The sequence below is a fragment of the Coregonus clupeaformis genome, chromosome 14 (genome assembly GCF_020615455.1).
Source record: "Coregonus clupeaformis isolate EN_2021a chromosome 14, ASM2061545v1, whole genome shotgun sequence".
In the NCBI taxonomy this organism is placed as follows: domain Eukaryota; kingdom Metazoa; phylum Chordata; class Actinopteri; order Salmoniformes; family Salmonidae; genus Coregonus; species Coregonus clupeaformis.
In genome coordinates, this window is record NC_059205.1 from 34,183,555 (window position 1) to 34,209,118 (window position 25,564).

General features: G+C 48.8%; 1 protein-coding gene across 1 annotated transcript in view; it reads right to left on the reverse strand.

Moving 5' to 3' along the window:
• Positions 1-25,564, reverse strand: part of LOC121580986 (laminin subunit alpha-3-like) — a 121,780-nt gene that overhangs the window by 47,907 nt on the left and 48,309 nt on the right. The window contains exons 11-12 of the mRNA XM_041896248.2: positions 25,449-25,499; positions 15,968-16,015 (exon numbers count right to left, since the gene is read on the reverse strand). Of these exons, the coding sequence (XP_041752182.2) occupies positions 15,968-16,015; positions 25,449-25,499 (99 nt within the window). The remainder of the gene's footprint in view (positions 1-15,967; positions 16,016-25,448; positions 25,500-25,564) is intronic.

Genomic DNA, 25,564 nt, shown 5'->3' on the forward strand with positions numbered 1-25,564 from the left:
TAGGTGTGTCCAAACTTTTGACTGGTACTGTATATATACACTACCGTTCAAAAGTTTGGGGTCACTTAGAAATGTCCTTGTTTTCGAAAGAAAAGCAAATTTGTTGTCCATTAAAATAACATCAAATTGATCAGAAATACAGTTTAGACATTGTTAATGTTGTAAATAGCTATTGTAGCTGGAAACAGCTGATTTTTAATGGAATATCTACATAGGCGTACAGAGGCCCAGTCCTGTGTTCCAATGGCACGTTGTGTTTGCTAATCCAAGTTTATCATTTTAAAAGGCTAATTGGTCATTAGAAAACCCTTTTGCAATTATGTTAGCACAGCTGAAAACTGTTGTGCTGATTAAAGAAGCAATAAAACTGGCCTTCTTGAGACTAGTTGAGTATCTGGAGCATCAGCAATTGTGGGTTCGATTACAGGCTCAAAATGGACAGAAAATAACTTTCTTCTGAAACTCGTCAGTTTATTCTTGTTCTGAGAAATGAAGGCTATTCCATGCGAGAAATTGCCAAGAAACTGAAGATCTCGTACAACGCTGTGTACTACTCCCTTCACAGAACAGCGCAAACTGACTCTAACCAGAATAGAAAGAGGAGTGGGAGGCCCCGGTGCACAACTGAGCAAGAGGACAAATACATTAGAGTGTCTAGTTTGACAAACAGGCGCCTTACAGGTCCTCAACTGGCAGCTTCATTAAATAGTACCCACAAAACACCAGTCTCAACGTCAACAGTGAAGAGGCGACTCCGGGATGCTGACCTTCTAGGCAGAGTTGCAAAGAAAAAGCCATATCTCAGACTGCCCATCTTAATCTTTTCTTTTTATTGGCCAGTCTGAGATATGGCTTTTTCTTTGCAACTCTGCCTGGAAGGTCAGCATCCCGGAGTTGCCTCTTCACTGTTGACGTTGAGACTGGTGTTTTGCGGGTACTATTTAATGAAGCTGCCAGTTGAGGACCTGTGAGGCATCTGTTTCTCAAACTAGACACTCTAATGTATTTGTCCTCTTGCTCAGTTGTGCACCGGGGCCTCCCACCTTCCTCTCCGGCAACTGAGTTAGGAAGGACGCCTGTATCTTTGTAGTGACTGGGTGTATTGATACACCATCCAAAGTGTAATTAATAACTTCACCATGCTCAAGGGGATATTCAATGTCTTCTTTTTTTTTTACCCATCTACCAATAGGTGCCCTTCTTCGTGAGGCATTGGAAAATCTCCCTGGTCTTTGTGGTTGAATCTGTGTTTGAAATTCACTGCTCGACTGAGGGACCTTACAGACAATTGTATGTGTCAGGTACAGAGATGAGGTAGTCATTCGAAAATCATGTTAAACACTATTATTGCACACAGAGTGAGTACATACAACTTATTATGTGACATGTTAAGATTTCTTTACTTCTGAACTTATTTAGGCTTGGCATAATAAAGAGGTTGAATACTTATTGACTCAATACATTTCAGCTTTTAATGTTTAATAAATTTTTACAAATTTCCAAAAACATCATTTCACTTTGACATTATGGGGTACTGTGTATAAACCAGTGAAAAAAACCCTCAATTTAATATATTTTAAATTCAGGCTGTAACACAACAAAATGTGGAAAAAGTCAAGGGGTGTGAATACTTTCTGAAGGCACTGTATACGATGGGATGTATAGACATGGACAGTATATGGAAATAATATGTAATATACCTGAAGAATACGTAGGATAGAATAGTATATGTACAGCAATAGTTAAATAGGAAAGTATTCAGACCCCTTTACTTTTTCCACATTTTGTTACGTTACAGCCTTATTCTAAAATGGATGAAAGTGTTTTTTTCCCTCATTAATCTACACACAATACCCCATAATGACAAAGCAAAAACAGGTTTTTAGAAATGTTTGCACATTTATAAGAAAAATTAAATGGAAATATCACATTTACATAATTATTCAGACCCTTTACTCAGTACTTTTTTGAAGCACCTTTGGCAGTGATTACAGCCTCAAGTTTTCTTGGGTATGACGCTACAAGCTTGGCACACCTGTATTTGGGGAATTTCTCCCATTCTTCTCTGCAGATCCTCTCAAGCTCTGTCAGGTTGGATGGGGAGCGTCGCTGCACAGCTATTTTCAGACCTCTCCAAAGAAGTTTGATCGGGTTCAAGTCCGAGCTCTGGTTGGGCAACTCACGGACATTCAGAGACTTGTCCTGAAGCCACTCCTGCGTTGTTTTGGCTGTGTGCTTAGGGTCGTTGTCCATTTGGAAGGTGAACCTTTGCCCCAGTCTGATGTCCTGAGCGCTCTGGGGCTGGTTTTCATCAAGGATCTCTCTGTACTTTGCTCCGTTCATCTTTCCCTCGATCCTGACTAGTCTCCCAGTCCCTGCAGTTGAAAAACATCCCCACAGCATGATGCTGCCACCACCATGCTTCACCGTAGGGATTGTGCCAGGTTTCCTCCAGATGTGACGCTTGGCATTCAGGCCAAAGAGTTCAATCTTGGTTACATCAGACCAGATAATCTTGTTTCTCATAGTCTGAGAGTCTTTAAGTGCCTTTTGGCAAACTCCAAGCAGGCTTTCATGTGCCTTTTACTGAGGAGTGGCTTCCGTCTGGCCACTCTACCATAAAGGCCTGATTGGTGGAGTGCTGCAGAGATGGTTGTCCTTCTGGAAGGTTCTCCCATCTTCACAGAGGAACTCTGGAGCTCTGTCAGATTGACCATCGAGTTCTTGGTCACCTCCCTGACCAAGGCCTTTCTCCCCCGATTGCTCAGTTTGGCCGGGCGGCCAGCTCTAGGAAGAGTCTTGGTGGTTCTAAACTTCTTCTATTTAAGAATGATGGAGGCCACTGTGTTCTTGGGGACCTTCAATGCTGCAGACATCTTTTGACACCCTTCCCCAGATCTGTGCCTCGACACAATCCTGTCTCGGAGCTCTACGGACAATTCCTTCAACCTCATGGCTTGGTTTTTGCTCTGACATGCACTGTCAACTGTGGGACCTTATATAGACAGGTGTTTGTCTTTCCAAATCATGTCGAATTAATTTAATTTACCACAGGTGGACTCCAATCAAGTTGTAGAAACATCTCAAGGATGATCAATGGAAACAGGATGTGCCTGAGCTCGATATCGAGTCTCTTAGCAAAGGGTCTGAATACATATGTAAATTAGATATTTTTGTTTTAGTTTTTTTATAAATGTGCAAACATTTCTAAAAATCTGTTTTCGCATTGTCATTATGGGGTATTGTGTGTAGATTGATGAGGATTTTATTTTATTTAGAATAAGGCTGTAACGTAACAAAATGTGGAAAAAGTCAAGGGGTCTGAATACTTTCCGAATGCACTGTACATATGAAGTGGGTAAAACAGTATGTAAACATTATTAAAGTGACCAGTGTTCCATTATTAAAGTGACCAGTATTCCATGTCTATGTACATAAGCAGCAGCCTCTAAGGTGCAGGGTTGAGTAACCAGGTGGTAGCCGGCTAGTGACTGTAACTAAAGTTCAGGGCAGGGTACTGGGCAGAGGCCGGCTAGTGTTGACTATTTAACAGTCTGATGGCCTTGAGTTAGAAGCTGTTTTTCAGTATCTTGGTCCCAGTTTTGATGCACCTGTACTGACATCGCCTTCTGGATGTTAGCGGGGTGAACAGGCCGTGGCTCAGATGGCTGAGGTCCTTCATGATATTTTTTGGCCTTCCTGTGACACCGGGTGCTGAAGATGTCCTGGAGGGCAGGCAGTGTGCCTCCGGTGATGTGTTTGGGAGACCGCACCACCCTCTGGAGAGCCCTGCGGATGCGGACGGTGCAGTTTCCGTACCAGGCAGTGATACAGCCAGACAGGATGCTCTCCTTAGGGGGCAAGCCGAATTTCTTCAGCACCCTGAGGTTGAAGAGGCGCTGTTCCGCCTTCTTCACCACACGGTCTGTGTGGGTGGACCATTTCAGATTGTCAGTGATGTGTACGCCGAGTAACTTGCAGTTTTTCACCTTCTCCACTGCGGCCACGTCGTTTTGGATGGGGGCGTGCTCCCTCTGCTGTCTCCTGAAGTCCACGATCGGCTCCTTCGTTTTGTTGAAGTTGAGGGAGAGGTCATTTACTGGCACCACTCCGCCAGGGCCCTCACCTCCTTCCTGTAGGTTGTCTCATTGCTGTTGGTAATCAGGCCTACCACTGTTGTGTCATATGCAAACGTAATAATTTAGTTGGTGATGTGCGTGGCCACACAGTAATGGGTGAACAGGGAGTACAGGAGAGGGCTGAGCACCCTGCATTGAGGATCAGCGTAGTGTAGGTGTTGTTGCCTAACGTCACCACCTGGGGGCGGCCCGTCAGGAAGTCCAGGATGCAGTTGCACAGGGCGGGATTGGACCCAGGGCCCCAAGCTTACTATGCTGTTGAAGGCTGAGCTGTAGTCTATGAACCTCATTCTTACATAGGTATTCCTCTTGTCCAGATGGGATAAGGCAGTGTGCAGTGCGATGGCGATTGCGTCATCTGTGGATCTATTGGGGCGGTATGCAAATTGCAGTGAGTCTAGGGTGTTGGGTAAGGTGGAGGTGATATGATCCTTAACTAGCCTCTCAAATCACTTCATGATGATAGAAGTGAGTGCTACGGGGCGATAGTCATTTAGTTCAGTTACCTTCGCTTTCTTGGGTACAGGAACAATGGTGGACATCTTGAAGCAAGTGGGGACAGCAGACTTGGATAGGGAGAGATTGAATATGTCCGTAAACACTCCAGCCAGCTGGCCTGCGCATGTTAGGGATGCCTCTAGGGATGCCGTCTGGGCTGGTAGACTTGCGAGGTTTAACAAGCTTAAATATCTTACTCACGTTGGCCATGGAGAACGAGAGCTCACAGTCCTCGGAAGCGGCGATGGCCTGCGTCGGCGGCACCGTGTTTTCCTCGAAGCGGGCAAAGAAAATATTTAGCTTGTCTGGTAGGAAGACCTCGGTGTCCGTGACGTGGCTGGTTTTCCCTTTATAATCCATGATTGTATGGAGTCCCTGCCACATACGTCTCGTGTCTGAACCGTTGAATTGTGACTTCACTTTGTCTTTGTACTGACGTTTTGCCTGTTTGATTGCTTTACGGAGGGCATAACTGGACTGTTTGTACTCAACCATATTCCCAGTCACCTTGCCGTGGTTAAATGCTGTGGTTTGCGCTTTCAGTTTTGCAAGAATGCTGCCATCTATCCACGGTTTTTGGTTTGGAGAGGTTTTAATCGTCACGGTGGGAAAAACATCCCCTATACCATACCTGATAAACTCAGTCACCGTGTCAGTTATACGTCAATGTTATTCTCAGAGGCAACCCGGGAACATATCCCAGTGAGTTCTACGGGTCAGGTTGACCAGAGGTCAGGTTGACCGAGACCCCCAGACGTTCCATGAACGCCTTCCAGACCCTGGATGTAAACTGGGGACCCCGGTCAGACACTATGTCCTCTGGCACCCCGTAGTACCGGAAGACATGAGTAAACAGGGCCTCCGCAGTCTGCAGGGCAGTGGGGAAACCGGGCAGAGGAAGGAGGCGGAAGGCTTTCGAAAAGCGGTCCACAACGACCAGGATGGTGGTGTTACCCTGAGAGAGGGGAAGATCAGTGAGAATGTCAATACTCAAGTGGGACCATGGCCGTTGTGGAACTGGTAAGGGATGTAACTTACCCGCTGGGAGGTGCCTAGGTGCCTTACTCTGGGCGCACACTGAGCAGGAGCAGAAATACACCCTCACGTCCTTAGCCAAGGTAGGCCACCAGTACTTTCCGGTCAGGCAGCGCACTGTACGGCCGATACCTGGGTGACCAGAGGAGGGGGACGTGTGTGCCCAATAGATCAGACGGTCACGGACAAGAGACGGCACGTACCGCAGCCCAGCTGGGCACTGCGGTGGAGATGGCTCTGTGCGTAACGCCCGCTCTATATCCGTGTCCACCGCCCATACTACCGGCGCCACAATGCAAGAGGCCGGGAGTATGGGGGTGTTGTCTATGGGCCTCTCCTCTGTGTCGTACTGCCTTCATGTTCTTTGTACCCGGTATGTAAGACAGTGTAAAATCAAACTGGGTGAAGAAAAGGGCCCCCCTTGGCCAGGCGAGGGTTCAGCCTCCTCGCTGCCCAGATGTACTCCAGGTTACGGTGGTCAGTCCAGATGAGGAAAGGATGTTTTGCCCCCTTGAGCAAGTGCCTCCACACGGTCAGGGCTCTGACAACAGCCAACAGCTCCCGATCACCAACGTCGTAGTTCTGCTCCGCTCCGCCAGGCTGAGTTTCTTGGAGAAGAAACTCAGGGGGCTGTGCTTTGGCAGAGTGGGTGGGGTTATATCCTTCCTGTTTGGCCCTGTCCGGGGGTTTCTTCGGATGGGGCCACAGTGTCTCCGGACCGCTCCTGTCTCAGCCTCCAGTATTTATGCTGCAGTAGTTTATGTGTCGGGGGGCTGGGGTTAGTTGGTTATACCTGGAGTACTTCTCCTGTCTTATCTAGTGTCCTGTGTGAATTTAAGTATGCTCTCTCTAATTCTCTCGTTCTCTCTTTCTCTCTGAGAACCTGAGCCCTAGGACCATACGTCAGGACTACCGGGCATGATGACACCTTGCTGTCCCCAGTCCGCCTGGCCTTGCTGCTATTCCAGTTTCAACTGTTCTGCCTGCGGTTACGAAACCCCTACCTGTCCCAGACCTGCTGTTTTCAACTCTTAATGATCGGCTATGAAAAGCCAACTGAGAGACCTGAGCCCTAGGACCATACGTCGGGACTACCGGCCGTGGTGACTCCTTGCTGTCCCCAGTCCGCCTGGCCTTGCTGCTATTCCAGTTTCAACTGTTCTGCCTGCGGTTATGGAACCCCCTACCTGTCCCAGACCTGCTGTTTTCAACTCTTAATGATCGGCTATGAAAAGCCAACTGAGATTTATTCCTGATTATTATTTGACCATGCTTGTCACTTATGAACATTTTTGAACATCTTGGCATGGTTCTGTTATAATCTTCACCCGGCACAGCCAGAAGAGGACTGGCCACCCCTCATAGCCTGGTTCCTCTCTAGGTTTCTTCCTAGGTTTTCGCCTTTCTAGGGAGTTTTTCCTAGCCACCGTGCTTTTACACCTGCATTACTAGCTGTTTGGGGTTTTAGGCTGGGTTTCTGTACAGCACTTCGAGATATTAGCTGATGTAAGAAGGGCTATATAAAATACAATTGAAAATTGATTGAAGAAGGCACAGGGCGGAGCTTGGGTGGCGTGCCCGAGCGTTGAGATAGGACAGGGCCTATCCCTACCTCGGACGCATCCACCTCCACTACGAACAGTAATGATGGATCGGGGTGGACCAGTACCAGAGCTGAAGTGAACAGATCCCTCAGGTTACTGAAACCCTGTCAGCCTCAGCAGACCAGCGTAGCCGGGACTGCCCACCCTTCAACAGAGATGTGATGGGAGCTGCGACCTTGCCAAAGCCCCGGATAACCTCCGATAGTAGTTGGCAAAGCCAATAAAGCGCTGCACCTCCTTTACCGTGGTTGGAATCGGCCAATTACGCACGGCTGAAATGCGATCTCCCTCCATCTCCACACCTGAGGTGGTAATGAGGTATCCGAGGAAGGAGACGGACTGTTGGAAAAACAGACACTTTTCTGCCTTGGCATAAAGGTCATGTTCCAACAGTCGGCCCAGCACTTTGGGAACCAGGGACACATGCTCGGCGCGCGTAGCGGAATATACCAGAATATCATCAATGTAGACCACTACATCGCGACCAAGCATGTCCCGAAACACCTCGTTCACAAAGGGCTGGAAGACGGATGAAGCATTCATCAAACCGTACGGCATCACCAGGTATTCGTAATGCCCCGTGGTTGTGCTGAATGCTGTCTTCCACTCGTCCCCCTATCGGACACGCACCAGGTTGTACGCACTCAGGATATATAATTTTGTGAAGAAGCGCGCCCCATGCATTGACTCGATTACAGATGGAATGAGAGGTAGAGGATAACTATAATGAATTGTCCCCTTGTTAATTGCTCGGTAATCAATGCAAGAGCGCAGACATCCGTCTTTCTTCTTCACAAAAAATAAACTTGAGGAGGCGGGCGAAGTGGAGGGACGTATGAACCCCTGGCGCAGGGACTCGGAGACGTATGTCTCCATCGCCTCCGTTTCAGCCTGCAACAGGGGATAACATGACTCCTGGGAGGCACAGCGTCTACCCGGAGGTTTATCGCGCAATCCCCTGCCCGATGAGGTGGTAATTTGGTCACCTGCGTTTTGGAAAACGCGTGCGCCAAGTTGAGGTATTCGGGGGGAATGCACATGGTGGAGGTAGTGTCTGGACTTTCCACTGTGGTTGCACCAACGGAAACAGCTAGACACCTACCCTGACACTCTCACGATCACCCCGTGAGAACCCTCTGCGGCCATGAAAAGGTGGGATTGTGTAGTGCTAACCAGGGAAGACCCAACACAACAGGGAAATCAGGAGACTCAATAATAAAAAAGGTGACTTGCTCTCTATGGGTCTCTTACGTAACCATTGTGACTGGTGCTGTAACTTCCCTAACGAACCCTGACCCTAATGATCGACTGTCAAGTGCTTTGATGGGCAGTGGAATGGATAGGGGAACCAACGGAATACCTAGACTATGAGCTAACGACCTGTCCATAAAGTTACCAGCTGCGCCTGAATCGACCAGCGCCTTACACTGGGAAACTACTGTGTAGTCAGCAGAGCATATGAGCGGAGTGGTGCGGGAGCGAGCGTGGAGCGTGAGCGGACGGATTTTGAACAGAGCGCAGAGCGGCATTTTTAAAAGGACAGAGCGTCGCCCTATGTCCCGCTCCAATTTCGCTCGCTCACACCAAGAGTCTGAAGCATGCTCAAGCCTGACCCAGAATCCATCTGTTTAATTTAATTTGTGTCGTCCAATAATTTGTATTTTATAGAGCGAGGAGCAGCAGCAGCAACAAGAGAAAAGCGTTGAGGAATTCAAAAGTTTATTCACTGCAGGCAAAGGCCCAGCCATAACAAGGGAGAGAAAAAGAGAGCTGGATGTAGCATTTTTAAAAATGATTTTCATGGACTATGAACCGCTGAGTAAAGGAGAACGCGAAGGGATGCAACACTTCGCCAGCGCAGCTCAACCGGGCTACACCCCCCCAAGAAACTATGATAAATCAGTACTTTACTTTGTCAAATTTACATCTGAGATGCCCCATTCACATGCTTCAGCTGGCGATCAAAAACGCTGTTAACGAGCACGACAACATTAATAGGCTGTTAGTGAAAGTCGGGCACCTGGTGAAAAGTGTACGCAAGAGCACAGAGGAAACCGACCAATTAGGTGTCCGCCCCACAAATGCCTGCGCCATTCGATGGAGCAGCCAGCTGCGGATGATTCAGTCGTTCATCCGGTTGTTCCAAAAAGACCCGTTATGGCAAAACAAACTCAAGTCTAATGTTGCTAACATCACCCTGAATCAAGTACCGCAGCTGACGCACCTTGTCCGTGTGCTGACACCACTAGCAGACCTCACAGACAAAATGCAGAAGGAGCTGGGGAACCTGGGGATGATCCTCCCTGCTGTCACAGAAATCAAATCCCTGCTCACCGATTACACTCACGCTGCACTTCCAATGGGCATCGCTGCTTTTGCAGAAACATTGGCAAACAACGTGTCAATTCGCTATGGAATATACTATACTGATTAACATCTCATTTTAGCGTCAGTGTTAGATCTCCGTTTCAAGACAGAATGGATAATCCGAGATGAGTCTGTATGCAACAAATTCGGGGAGATAAAGTAAGGCTGTGGTTTAAGCTAAAAGTGAAATACATGCAGATTTCGTTCCTTTTTTGGAGTGAGCGGGGGCGATTTGAGTGGAGCGCGATGCAAACTGCGTTGAGCGCTGAGCGATAATGAGCGGACTGGCCTGATGTGGCTTTGAGCGGGGGGAGCGGAGGGGTGAACAACTCCGTGAGCGAGGAGCTGAGATTCTCACCGCTCCACTCCGCTCATATGCTCTGGTAGTCAGGGAAGGTGACTTGTATGGTGCAATGCGCAGCAGAGGGCTCTGAATGAGTGTGGGTTTGCGCTACCTGGGGTGACTCGAGAGTGCTCTGCCTGCCGCCTCCAGACCCGGAAGAACCCTTACGATAGCGTGCAGTATAATGTCCTCTCCTGCCACAAGCGTGACACTGGAGCTGTCGTTCTCCGTTCTCCGTTGAAAGGGGGTGATACAGGCAGGTCCCTTCCAGGACGTCCTCTTGCAGCTAGCAGGTTGTCTAACCGGATGGCCATGTCCACCAGCTGGTCAAAAGTCAACATGGCATCCTGGCAGGCTAGCTCCCTTCGGACGTCCTCTCGCAGTCTGCACCGGAATCTGTCGATGAGTGCCTGCTCGTTCCACCCGGACCCAACTGCTAGAGTACGAAACTCCAGGGCAAAGTCCTGCGCGTTCCTCGTCCCCTGCCTCAGTTGGACCGGCCGCTCGCCCGCCTCTCTTCCTTCGGGCGGGTGATCGAAGACTGCCCGGTAGAGGTGAGCGAACTCCCCGTAGTTGTCCAATGCAGCTCCTCCTTCACTCCATACCACGTTGGCCCACTCCAGGGCTTTCCCCGAGAGGCAGGAGACGAGGGCGGACACCTTCTCCCGCTCCGATGGAGCCAGGCTGATGGTTGAGAAGTAGAGGTCCAGCTGCAGGAGGAATCCCTGGCAGCGGGCAGCTGTCCCGTCATAATCCTTCGGTCGGGATAGATGAATCCCTCTGGGTGCGGGTGGCTGGATCCGGTCGCTCAGCTGGTCCCAAAGGGTCGGGTCCTCTCCTCTCCAGGCGTTTGACGACCTGGAGAACCCGATCCATCGCTTCTCCGAAGCTGGCTAGCATAGTAGAACGCTCCCGGACCCGCGCCACGACTCCAGGCATGTTCTCTTCTCCTGCTGACTCCATGTTCTGTGGTAAGTGATTTAGAAGGAGTCAGGCGCAGGAGGGTAAATCACAGAATAAACGTTTATTCCGTAACACTGCAGTACGCAGCAACTCCAGTGCGAAAATATGGCGCACTGGAAAACAACCAGGCACACGGTTTAATATCCTGGCGATACAAAATACAAAGAGCTTCACAGAGCTAATATAACAATCACACACAAAGACAAGGTGGCAGAGGGAACACTTATACAGGTACTGATGAGGGGATATGAACCAGGTGTGTGTAATAAACAAGACAAAACAATTGGAATGATGAGATGAGGAGTGGCAGTGGCTAGAATGCCGGTAATGCCGAACGCCGAACCCTGCCAGAACAAGTTGTGACAGGAAGGGAGAGTACCAATAGTCGAGAGCTTTTGATGCGCGAGTAGTGCAGGCAATGTGTTGGTAAAACTTCAGTAGCGCTTCCCTCAGATTTGCTTTATTAAAGTCCCCAGCTACAATAAATGTGGCCTCAGGATATGCAGTTTGCACAAAGTCCAGTGTAGTTCCTTGAGAGCATTATTGGTATCGGCATGAGGGGGGATATACACGGCTGTGATAATGACCGAAGAGAATAATAGGTAATGCGGTCAGCATTTGATTGTGAGGTATTCTAGGTTGGGTGAACAAAAGGACTTGAGTTCCTGTACGTTACCACAATCACACCATGAGTAGTTAATCATAAAACGTACACCTCCATCTTTCTTTTTCCCGGAGAGTTCTTTATTCCTGTCTGCTCTATGTACTGAGAACCCAGCTGGCTATATGGACGGGGACAGTATATCCAGAGAGAGCCATGATTCTGTGAAACTGAGTATGTTACAGTCCCTGATGTCTCTCTAGAAGGAGATCCTCACCCTGAGCTTGTCTACTTTATTGTCCAGGGACTGAACATTAGCGAGTAATATACCCAGAAGCAGTGGATGGTTTGCACGCCTCCTGAGTCGGACTAAATGTCCACTCCAGATACCTCTTCTCTGCCGGCAGGGTCTTGGAAAAGCCTCTGGGATAAGTGGAATCGCCTTGGGGGGTACGAACAAAGGATCCAATTCAGGAAAGTCATATTTCTGGTCATAATGCTGGTGAATTACCGCTGCTTTGGTTACTACATAATTCCATATGTCTTATTTCATAGTTTTGATATATATATACAGTGAGGGAAAAAAGTATTTGATCCCCTGCTGATTTTGTACATTTGCCCACTGAAAAAGAAAGATTTCTGGCTCCCAGGTGTCTTTTATACAGGTAATGAGCTGAGATTAGGAGCACACTCTTAAAGGGAGTGCTCCTAATCTCAGCTTGTTACCTGTATAAAAGACACCTGTCCACAGAAGCAATCAATCAATCACATTCCAATCTCTCCACCATGGCCAAGACCAAAGAGCTCTCCAAGGATGTCAGGGACAAGATTGTAGACCTACGCAAGGCTGGAATGGGCTACAAGACCATCGCCAAGCAGCTTGGTGAGAAGGTGACAACAGTTGGTGCGATTATGCGCAAATGGAAGAAACATAAAATAACTATCAATCTCCCTCGGCCTGGGGCTCCATGCAAGATCTCACCTCGTGGAGTTGCAATGATCATGAGAACGGTTAGGAATCAGCCCAGAACTACACGGGAGGATCTTGTCAATGATCTCAAGGCAGCTGGGACCATAGTCACCAAGAAAACAATTGGTAACACACTACGCCGTGAAGGACTGAAATCCTGCAGCGCCCGCAAGGTCCCCCTGCTCAAGAAAGCACATATACAGGGCCGTCTGAAGTTTGCCAATGAACATCTGAATGATTCAGAGGAGAACTGGGTGAAAGTGTTGTGGTCAGATGAGACCAAAATCGCGCTCTTTGGCATCAACTCAACTCGCCGTGTTTGGAGGAGGAGGAATGCTGCCTATGACCCCAAGAAAACCATCCCCACCGTCAAACATGGAGGTGGAAACATTTTGCTTTGGGGGTGTTTTTCTGCTAAGGGGACAGGACAACTTCACCGCATCAAAGGGACGATGGACGGGGCCATGTACCATCAAATCTTGGGTGAGAACCTCCTTCCCTCAGCCAGGGCATTGAAAATGGGTCGTGGATGGGTATTACAGCATGACAATGACCCAAAACACACAGTCAAGGCAACAAAGGAGTGGCTCAAGAAGAAGCACATTAAGGTCCTGGAGTGGCCTAGCCAGTCTCCAGACCTTAATCCCATAGACAATCTGTGGAGGGAGTTGAAGGTTCGAGTTGCCAAACGTCAGCCTCGAAACCTTAATGACTTGGAGCAGATCTGCAAAGAGAAGTGGAACAAAATCGCTCCTGAGATGTGTGCAAACCTGGTGGCCAACTACAAGAAACGTCTGACCTCTGTGATTGCCAAAAAGGGTTTTGCCACCAAGTACTAAGTCATGTTTTGCAGAGGGGTCAAATACTTATTTCCCTCATTAAAATGCAAATCAATTTATAACATTTTTTACATGCGTTTTGGGGATGTTTTTGTTGTTATTCTGTCTCTCACTGTTCAAATAAACCTACCATTAAAATTATAGACTGATCATGTCTTTGTCAGTGGGCAAACTTACAAAATCAGCAGGGGATCAAATACTTTTTTCCCTCACTGTATATATACACAGTACCAGTCAAAAGTTTGGACACACCTACTCATTCAAGGGTTTTTCTTTATTTTTACAATTTTTTACATTGTAGAATAATAGTGAAGACATCAAAACTATGAAATAATGCATATGGAATAATGTAGTAACCAAAAAAGTGTTCAACAAATTCTTCAAATTGCCACCATTTGCCTTGATGACAGCTTTGTACACTCTTGGCATTCTCTCAACCAGCTTCACCTGGAATTATTTTCTAACAGCCTTGAAGGAGTTCCCACATATGCTGAGCACTTGTTGGCTGCTTTTCCTTCACTCTGCCGTCCAACTCATCCCAAACCATCTCAATTGGGTTGAGGTCGGGGGATTGTGGAGACCAGGTCATCTGATGCAGCACTCCATCACTCTCCTTCGTGGTAAAATAGCCCTTACACAGCCTGGAGGTGTGTTGGGTCATTGTCCTGTAGAAAAACAAATGATAGTCCCACTAAGCCCAAACCAGATGGGATGGCATATCGCTGCAGAATGCTGTGGTAGCCATGCTGGTTAATTGTGCCTTGAATTCTAAATAAATCACAGACAGCAAAGCACCCCCACACCATAACACATCCTCCTCCATGCTTTAACGTGGGAACTACACATGCGGAGATCATTCATTCACCCACACAGCATCTCACAAAGACACGGCGGTTTGAACCAAAACTCTCCAATTTGGACTCCAGACCAAAGGACACATTTCCACCAGTCTAATGTCCATTGCTCATGTTTCTTGGCCCAAGCAAGTCTCTTCTTCTTATTGGTGTCCTTTAGTAGTGGTTTATTTGCAGCAATTCGACCATGAAGGCCTGATTCACACAGTCTCATCTGAACAGTTGATGTTGAGATGTGTCTGTTACTTGAACTCTGTGAAGCATTTATTTGGGCTGCAATTTCTGAGGCTGGTAACTCTAATGAACTTATCCTCTGCAGCAGAGGTAACTCTGGGTCTTCCTTTCCTGTGGCGGTCCTCATGAGAGCCAGTTTCATCATTGCGGTTGATGGTTTTTGCGACTGCACTTGAAGAAACTTTCAAAGATCTTGACATTTGCCGTATTGACTGACCTTCATGTCTTAAAGTAATGATGGACTGTTGTTTCTCTTTGCTTATTTAAGCTGTTCTTGCCATAATATGGTATTTTACCAAATAGGGATATCTTCTGTATACCCCCCTACCTTGTCACAACACAACTGATTGGCTCAAACGCATTAAGAAGGAAATCAATTCCACAAATTAACTTTTAAGAAGGCACACCTGTTAATTGAAATGCATTCCAGGTGACTACCTCATGAAGCTGGTTGAGAGAATGCCAAGAGTCTGCAAAGCTGTCATCAAGGCAAAGGGTGGCTATTTGAACAATCTCAAATATAAAATATTTTGATTTGTTTAACACTTTTTTGGTTACTACATGATTCCATGTGTGTTATTTCATAGTGTTGATGTCGTCACTATTATTCTACAACCCTTGAATGAGTAGCTGTGTCCAAACCTTTGACTGGTAGTGTATATATAAATGTATATAACAATGCCCCAGGGCAGTGATTGGGGACATTGCCCTGTATAGGGTGCCATGTTTCGGATGGGACATTAAACGGGTGTCTTGACACTCTGTGGTCACTCAAGATCCCATGGCAGTTATTGTAAGAGTAGGGGTGTTAACCCTGGTGTCCTGGCGAAATTCCACATCTGGCCTTCATAATATCATGGCCACCTAATCATCCCCAGCTTCCAATCGGCTCATTCGTCTCCCCTATAACTATTCCCCAGGTCATTGCTGTAAATGAGTATGTGTTCTCAGTCAACATATAAAATAGTCCAAGATCAGGACTGAAATAATCAGATGAGTACATGGTGCAGTTGTCAAAGTTAAACAGTTACTATATTACACGGACAGTCACATTTAGTTTAATCACATACAAGCATTTTTGTCTAATCAACATAAACGTTGCATACTGTGGATTACTGTAAACCCAATCACATATGGTTATATTCTCACTGTCTGGATCGACACAGCATACAAACATCAACTAACCTCTGTCATCTGCAGACAATATTAGCTATAAAAACCCATTTGACTGGATTCTGGCCAAATGCCCTTAACCTTTGACACTTAAACCCATTTGGACTGAATGGTCCGCTAAAAGGTCTAGTTATCCTCTGTTTTATGACCTATCCGATCCCTATATAACTCAACCTGACAAACAAAAGTCTTGAGATTCTGTCCTCTATAGCCAGGAACTCTCAGAGAGAGATCGTGAGCCTCACTCCCATAGAGGTGTCAGTAGCCCTACTGCCTTACAGGAGTCAGAGGCCCTGAGGCGCTGTAAAAACTGTTAGTGTAGAGAAGTGTAGTCTAATCACACTCACGTTGACAGCTGGGTGGTCCAAAATAACCAGCAGGGCAGGCAGTGGGCCCTGTGGAGAAAGAGAAAGAGAGGGAGGGAGAGAACAAGATAGTGAGAGAGTGTGAGGGAGAGAGAGAGAGAGAAAGCTGTTACTAGTGATTGGGGAAAAAATCAATACAGTAGAGTATTGCGTAATTTTCTTCTATATTAAATCGATTCTATGACTGCAAGTATCGATAGAAAAATGAAGATGGTAGGTAGTTAACGTGTTACCTGCACCAAAACTTTGGTATTTCTCCTTCTCTAGCTTGTTATCCATCTTATTTTTAAGCCAACATGTTTTCAGCACTTTTACAAGACTGATCAAAACGAATTTAGTCATGGCTCTCTCTAGTCCCTCTGCAGCAGACATGGTGAGCAATATGTTTGGAACATCGAATCGCAATAAAATCAATGTGTTGAATCGCAATACATATAGAATCGTGAGAATCGCAATACATATCGTATCGGGACCTAAGTATTGTGATAATATTGTATCGTGAGATTCCTGGAAATTCCCAGCCACAGGTGTTACGCTATAAAGGTGACAAACTCATCAGCTCTATCACTTTTGATAAGATAAACAAGATCATAATCAGAGTGGTCAGACTAACATACTGTATAACAAGGAAACATGGGCAGTTTATCTTTATAATGACGTTTAATTGTCACATACAACAGATAGGTGCAGTGAAATATGTTGTTTTACAGGGTCAGCCATAGTAGTATGGCGCCCCTGGAGCAAATTAGGGTTAAGTGCCTTGCTCAAGGGCAAATCGGCCTTTTGGTTACTGACACAACACTAACCTCTAGGCTACCTGCCGCGCTTTATGTGGTCATCAAATCAAATCAAATTGTATTTGTCACATGCACCGTGAAATGCTTACTTACAAGCCCTTAACCAACAATACAGTTTTAAGAAAAATAAGAAATATTTACTAAATAAACTAAAGTAAAAAAAACAAAAAAGTAACAATAAAATAACAATAACGAGGCTATATATACAGGGGGTACCGGACCGAGTCAATATGCGGGGGTACAGGTTAGTCGAGGTAATATGTACATGTATTATGTAATATGTACATGTAGTGTCCTGTGTGAATTTAAGTATGCTCTCTCTAATTCTCTCGTTCTCTCTTTCTCTCTGAGAACCTGAGCCCTAGGACCATACGTCAGGACTACCGGGCATGATGACACCTTGCTGTCCCCAGTCCGCCTGGCCTTGCTGCTATTCCAGTTTCAACTGTTCTGCCTGCGGCTACGAAACCCCTACCTGTCCCAGACCTGCTGTTTTCAACTCTAAATGATCGGCTATGAAAAGCCAACTGAGAGACCTGAGCCCTAGGACCATACGCCGGGACTACCGGCCGTGGTGACTCCTTGCTGTCCCCAGTCCGCCTGGCCTTGCTGCTATTCCAGTTTAAACTGTTCTGCCTGCGGTTATGGAACCCCTACCTGTCCCAGACCTGCTGTTTTAAACTCTAATGATCGGCTATGAAAAGCCAACTGAGATTTATTCCTGATTATTATTTGACCATGCTTGTCACTTATGAACATTTTTGAACATCTTGGCATGGTTCTGTTATAATCTCCACCCGGCACAGCCAGAAGAGGACTGGCCACCCCTCATAGCCTGGTTCCTCTCTAGGTTTCTTCCTAGGTTTTGCCTTTCTAGGGAGTTTTTCCTAGCCACCGTGCTTCTACACCTGCATTACTAGCTGTTTGGGGTTTTAGGCTGGGTTTCTGTACAGCACTTCGAGATATTAGCTGATGTAAGAAGGGCTATATAAAATAAAATTGATTGAAATTGATTGATGTAGGTAGGGGTAAAGTGACTATGCACAGATAATAAACAGTGACTAGCAGCAGCGTAAAAAAAGGGGGGTTCAATGCAAATAGTCCAGGTAGCCATTTGATTAGCTGTTCAGCAGTCTTATGGTGTCACGGTTTCGGCCGAGACTGCTCCTCCTCCTGGTTCGGGCAGGCTTCGGCGTTCGCCGTCCCCGGAGTACTAGCTGCCACCGTTGTATGTTTCGTGGTGTGATTGCTTTAGTCTGTCTTGTACACCTGTGTCTGTTTGTGTTCTGATTACGTGTCCTATAAGTTCCCTGTTTTGTATTAGTTAGATTGTGTGTTGTTGTTTGCCTGTCGTGCGGAGCTGCGTGTTTGCGCTCTGTTAGTTTTGTTTATTGTTTTACGCGTGTTGCGTAATTCCCTCGCCTCCGTTTGTTTTCGAGGTCGTGGTATCGTTTTGTTGCACTTTGGACTAGTAAAGTCTTTTGGGACGAATCCTCTGTGTCCTGCGCCTGACTCCTCCACCACATCCACATCGGTTCTTTTGACAGAACAACACACCCAACTATGGAGTCAGCATGAGCAGCGGCGGCACCAAGTCGCTGGAAGAGCGGATCAGCTATCAAGACACCATGATCCGGCAACTTGGGGCCGCCATGGACGAGGTGTCCAACACTCTGCGCCGGTTGGTGACTGGAGAGGTGCCTACGCCTTCTTACTCCATCCCATCACCAACGGCCAGTCCTCCTCTCTCAGCACCGGAACCCAGTGGCATTCGGCTCTCGCTCCCGAGGGCATATGACGGTTCTGCAGCCGGGTGTCAGGGGTTCCTACTCTACCTGGCTACCATACACCCAGCGCCCTCGGGATACGAGTCTATCCGGCAAGGCGTTGGAGTAACGCCGAATGGAGGAATAGACGCCGCTACCATCACCTACGCGTGAGTTCTCCCGCCGCTTCAGGGCTGTCTTCGATCACCCACCTGAAGGGAAAGCGGCGGGGGGAGCGTCTGTTCCACCTCCGACAGGGGAAAGGAGCGCACAGGAGTTCGCACTGGAGTTCCGGACCTAGCGGCGGATGCGGGGTGGAATGAGAGGGCCCTCATCGACCATTACCGGTGCAGCCTACGAGAGGGACGTTCAGTCGTGAGCTGGCCTGCAGGGACACCAACCTATCATTCGACCAGTTGGTGGACATCTCCATCGTCTCGACACCCTGCTGGCTACCGCGGGACGTCCCGAGTGGGGGCCGACTATTCCACCCTCCAGCACCTCCGAGCCGATTCCCATGGAGCTCGGGGGTGCTGGGCGCTAGAGAGAGGAGGAGAGAGAACCCGAGGGGGGCCACCCCCTGCACCAACTGTGGCCGTGGAGGACACACCGCGGCCAGGTGCTGGGGAGGGTCTCCTGGGAGAGGGGACAACAGGTCACGCACTGGGGGAGTCATTTCAGGTGAGTAGGCTCCCCACTTACCCAGAGCTTTCTGTTGGTCACATGAGTATTCCTGTGAGATTTCCACAGGTGGCACCTCATTCCCAGCATAAGGCGCTAGTAGATTCAGGCGCAGCTGGGAATTTCATTGATCGGGCATTTTGTTATAGGTTTGGAATTCCCCTTTGGCCGGTAGAAGCCCCCTTTCCTGTCCACGCCTTAGACAGCCGGCCGTTGGGGTCGGGGGCTGATCAGTGAAGTCACAGCACCACTTACTATGACCGCAGGGGGGTCATGAGGAGATCATTCAGTTTTATCTGATTGACTCTCCTGCGTACCCGTGGTGTTGGGGCTTCCTGGTTAAGCACCCATGATCCTACCATTCGTGGCAACAGAGGGCTCTTATGGAGTGGTCTGCCCAGTGTGTAGGGAGATGTCTAGGTGTTTCCTTTAGGGGCGACCTCGGTTGAGAGTCCGAACCAAGTGCCCGCAATGCGCATTCCCCCTGAGTATGAGGACTTAGCACTCGTGTTCAGCAAGACGAGGGGCAACACGGCTACCACCTCATAGACAGGGGGACTGTGCGATAAATCTCCAAACAGGAGCGGCTCTTCCCGCGGAGCCGTGTGTATCCCCCTGTCTCAAGAGGAGACAGCGGCTATGGAGACTTACATAGCCGAGTCCTTGGGCACAGGGATACATACGGTCCTCCATTTCCCCGGTTTCCCTCGAGTTTCTTCTTTGTGAAGAAGAAGGATGGGTGTTTGCGCCCGTGTATTGATTACCGTAGTCTCAATCAGATCACGGTTAAGTACAGTTACCCTCTTCCACTGATTGCGACTATGACGGAGTCATTACGCGGAGCGCAGTTCTTCGCAAAGTTGGATCTCAGGAGCGTGTACAATCTGGTGCGCATTAGGGAGGGGATGAATGGAAAACGGCATTTAGCACCACCTCGGTCATTCACGAGTATCTCGTCATGCCATACGGGCTAATGAATGCTCCTTCAGTCTTCCAATCCTTTGTTGACGAGATTTTCCGGGACATGCATGGGCAGGGTGTGGTAGTGTACATCGACGACATCCTAGTGTACTCTTCTACACGAGCCGAGCATGTAGCCCTGGTGCGCCGAGTGTTGAGAAGACTGTTGGAGCATGACTTGTATGTCAAGGCAGAGAAATGCCTGTTCTTCCAGGAGTCCGTCTCTTTTTTGGGTTATCGGTTGTCCGTCTGGTGTGGAGAGGTAGACCGTAAGGTCGGCCGGTGCGTAATTGGCAAACCCAACCACTGTAAAAGAGGTGCAGCAGTTCTTGGGTTTTGCTAATTACTACCGGAGGTTTATTCGGGGCTTTGGACAGGTTGCAGCGCCCCATTACGTCCCTGTTAAAGGGGGTCCGGTTTGTCTGCAGTGGTCAGCTGAGGCGGACAGGGCATTTGTCAAACTGAAGAACCTGTTCACCTCGGCCCCCGGGTGCTGGCGTATCCGGATCCCTCTTTACCATTCCAAGTAGAGGTAGACGCGTCCGAGACCGGGTATTGGGGGCAGTCCTGTCACAACGGTCCGGCACGCCACCTAAGCGCCGCCCCTGTGCGTTCTACTCTAAGAAACTCAGCTCGGGCGGAGCGCAATTATGACGTTGGGGACAGGGAGCTGTTGGCTGTAGTCCAGGCCCCAAAGGTGTGGAGGCATTGGCTTGAGGGGGCTCAACACCCTTTCCTCATTCTGACCGATCACCGTAACCTGGAGTACATCCGGGCAGCTAGGGAGATTGAACCCTCGTCAGGCTAGGTGGAACATGTTCCCTGACCCGGTTTGTTTTTAAGATCATATACATCCCAGGGTCCCAGAACGGTAAGGCAGACGCCCTGTCCCAGCCGTGTATGACACAGAGGAGAGTCCATTGAGCCCACTTCCATACTGCCGGAGTCTTGTCTGGTGGCTCCGGTGGTATGGGAGGTCGACACGGAAATCGAGCGGGCACTGCGTGCCGATCCTACTCCCCGAGTGTCCTGTGGGGGAAGTACGTTCGCTCGAGGTTCGTGATCGTCTTATTTATTGGGCTCATACATCACCCTCCTCTGGACATCCAGGTATTGGCCGGACAGTGCACTGCCTTAGCGTGAAATACTGGTGGCCAACGTTAGCTAAGGATGTGAGGGTTTATGTCTCCTCCTGCTCGGTGTGCGCCCAGTGTAAGGCGCCTAGACATTTGCCCAGGGGTAAGTTACATCCCCTGCCCGTTCCTAACGAGCCATGGTGCCACCTCTCGGTGGATTTTGTGACCGACCTACCCCCTTCCCGAGGGAATACCACCATTTTGGTCGTTAGTGGGATCGGTTTTCCAAGGCCTGTCGTCTCCTCCCAATGCCGGGTCTCCCTACTACAGACCGCCGAGGCCCTATTTACCCACGTGTTCCGGCACTATGGGGTCCCCGGGGATATTGTGTCTGACCGAGGTCCCCAGTTTACCTCCAGAGTCTGGGGGGCGTTCATGGAACGCTTGGGGGTCTCGGTGAGCCTTACCTCGGGGTACCACCCAGAGAGCAATGGGCAGGTTGAACGAGTCAACCAGGATGTGGGTAGGTTTTTGAGGTCCTATTGCCGGGACCGGGCCGGAGGAGTGGTCCAGGTATATCCCCTGGGCCGAGATGGCCCAGAAACCTCTCCGCCACTCCTCCACCGGTTTAACACCTTTCCAGTGTGTTTTAGGGTATCAGCCGGTCCTGGCACCGTGGCACGAGAGCCAGATCGATGCCCCCTGCGGTGGACGCAGTGGATTCGGCGCTCGGAGAGACGTGGGACGCTGCCCATGTCCATCTGCAGCGGGCCATCCGTCAACAAAAGGCGAGTGCCGATCGCCACCGCAGTGAGGGACCGGTGTACGCACCGGGAGATCGAGTCTGGCTCTCGACTTCAAACCTGCCCCTCCGCCTGCCCTGCCGGAAGCTGGGTCGGCGGTTTGTGGGAACCTTCAAAGTCCTGAGAAGATTGAACGAGGTGTGGTTCAGGTTACAACTGCCTATTGAATACAAAAATATTAACCCCTCGTTCCATGTGTCTCTTCTCAGGCCGGTGGTAGCTGGCCCACTCCAAGAAGATGAGATAGGAGAGACCCCTCCGCCCCCTTTGAACATCGAGGGGACCCGGCGTACAGGGTCCGACCATCTTGGACTCGGCGCGCCGGATGAGTGGTCTCCAGTATCTCGTGGAGTGGGAGGGGTACGGTCCGGAGGAACGGTGCTGGGGTGCCTAGGAGGGACATCCTCGATCCATCCCTCCTGACTGAGTTCCACCGTGGGCATCCCACGCGCCCGGGTCCTGCGTCCTCTGGCCGTCCCCCGAGGCCGGGGTCGGCGACGGCTGGGAGCCGCGCGTCAAGGGGGTACTGTCACCGGTTTCGGCCGAGACTGCTCCTCCTCCTGGTTCGGGCAGGCTTCGGCGTTCGCCATCCCCGGAGTACTAGCTGCCACCGTTGTATGTTTCGTGGTGTGATTGCTTTAGTCTGTCTTGTACACCTGTGTCTGTTTGTGTTCTGATTACGTGTCCTATAAGTTCCCTGTTTTGTATTAGTTAGATTGTGTGTTGTTGTTTGCCTGTCGTGATGGAGCTGCGTGTTTGCGCTCTGTTGGTTTTGTTTATTGTTTTACGCATGTTGCGTAATTCCCTCGCCTCCGTTTGTTTTCGAGGTCGTGTATCGTTTTGTTGCACTTTGGACTAGTAAAGTCTTTTGGACGAATCCTCTGTGTCCTGCGCCTGACTCCTCCACCACATCCACATCGGTTCTTTTGACATATGGCTTGGGGGTAGAAGCTGTTAAGGAGCCTTTTGGACCTAGACTTGGTGCTCCGGTACCGCATGCCGTGTGGAAGGAGAGAGAACATTCTATGACTAGGGTGGCTGGAGTCTTTGGCAATTTTTAGGGCCTTCCTCTAACACCGCCTGGTATAGAGGTCCTGGATGGCAGGAAGCTTGGACCCAGTGATGTACTGGGCCGTACGCACTACCATATGTAGCGCCTTGCGGTCAGATGCCGAGCAGTTGCCATACCACGCGGTGATGCAACCAGTCAGAATGCTCTCGATGGTGCAGTTGTATAACTTTTTGAGGATCTGAGGACCCATGCCAAATCTTTTCAGTCTCCTGGGGGAAATAGGTGTTGTCGTGCCCTCTTCACGACATGTCTTGGTGTGTTTGGACCATGATAGTTTGTTGGTGATGTGGACACCAAGAAACTTGAAGCTCTCGACCTGCTCCACTACAGCCCCGTCGATGAGAATGGGGGCGTGCTCGGCCCTCCTTTTCCTGTAGTCCACCATCGTCTCCGTTGTCTTGATTATGTTAAGGGAGAGGTTGATGGCCTGGCACCACACTGCCAGGTCTCTGACCTCCTCTCTATAGGCTGTCTCATCGTTGTCGGTGATCAGGCCTACCACCGTTGTGTCGTTGGCAAACTTAATGATGGTGTTGGAGTCGTGCTTGGCCACGCAGTCGTGGGTGAACAGAGTACAGGAGGGGACTAATCACGCACCCCTGGGGGGCCCCTGTGCTGAGGATCAGCGTGGCAGATGTGTTGTTGCCTACCCTTACCACCTGGGGGCGGCCCGTCAGGAAGTCCAGGATCCAGTTGCAGATTGAGGTGTTCAGTCCCAGGGTCCTTAGCTTAGTGATGAGCTTTGCGAGCACTATAGTGTTGAACGCTGAGCTGTAGTCAATGAACAGCAGAAATCCGTCTGTGAATGTTGACCTGTTTAAAGGTCTTACTCACATCGGCTACGGAGAGCATGATCACACAGTCGTCCGGCACAGCTGGTGCTCTCATGCATGCTTCAGTGTTGCTTGCCTCGAAGTGCGCATAGAAGTCATTTAGCTTGTCTGGTAGGCTTGTGTCACTTGGCAGCTCACGGCTAGCTTCCCTTTGTAGTCCGTAATAGTTTGCAAGCCCTGCCACATCTGACGAGCGCCAGAGCCGGTGTAATAGGATTCAATCTTAGTCCTGTATTGATGCTTTGCTTGTTTGATGGTTCGTTAGAGGGCATAGCGGGATTTCTTATAAGCGTCCGGGTTAGAGTCCAGCTCCTTGAAAGCGGCAGCTCTACCATTTAGCTCAGTGTAGATGTTGCCTGTAATCCATGGCTTCTGGTTGGGGTATGTACGTATGGTCACTGTGGGGACGATGTCATCAATGCACTTATTGATGAAGCCGGTGAATGATGTGGTAAACTCCTCAATGCCATCGGATGAATCCCGGAACATATTCCAGTCTGTGCTAGCAAAACAGTCCTGTAGCTTAGCATCTGCGTCATCTGACCACTTCCGTATTAAGTGAGTCACTGGTACTTCCTGCTTTAGTTTTTGCTTGTAAGCAGGAATCAGGAGGATAGAATTATGGTCAGATTTTGGTCAGATTAGCCAAATGGAGGGCGAGGGAGAGCTTTACACGCGTCTCTGTGTGTGGTCTATAGTTTTTTTTCCTCTGGTTGCACGTTACATGCCCGTTGGAAATTAGGTTAAATGTATTTACGTTTTGCTGCATTAAAGTCCCCGGCCACTATGAGCGCCGCTTCTGGATGAGCATTTTCTTGTATGCTTATGGCCTTATACAGCTCGTTGTGTGCGGTCTTAGTGTCAGCATCGGTTTGTGGTGGTAAACAGACAGCTACAAAAAATATAGATGAAAACTCTCTTGGTAAATAGTGTGGTCTACAGCTTATCATGAGATACTCTACCTCAGGCGAGCAAAACCTTGAGACTTCTTTAATATTAGATTTTGAGCACCAGCTGTTATTGACAAATAGACACAGACCACCACCCCTTGCCTTACCGGAGGTAGCTGTTCTGTCTTGCCGATGCACGGAAAGACCAGCCAACTGTATATTATCCATGTCGTCGTTCAGCCACGACTCAGTGAAACATAAGATATTACAGTTGTTTATGTCCCGTTGGTAGGATAGTCTTGAACGGAGCTCATCCAGTTTATTCTCCAATGTTTGCACTTTGGCCAATAGGACGGATGGTAGAGGCAGGTTATCCACTCGCCGACTAATTCTCACAAGGCACCCAGATCTGCGTCCCCTGTATCGGCATCTCTTCTTCATGCGAATGATGGGGATTTGGGCCTGTTCCAGTATCAGCAGTAAATCCTTTGCGTCCGACTGTTTTGTATTGTTATAAAATGTATGTTAGATTACATTACACTGTGGTTAATTATAGCATCATGTACCCACTATAACAGCACTTACCTACTATATGGCCTGCGGGAGATTTGGTGGTGGGCTGGTAGATTGGATATCCTGGTTACAAAGAAAAACGTATGATCAATTTCAACACCATGAGCATCTACAGTGGTGTGTGTGCA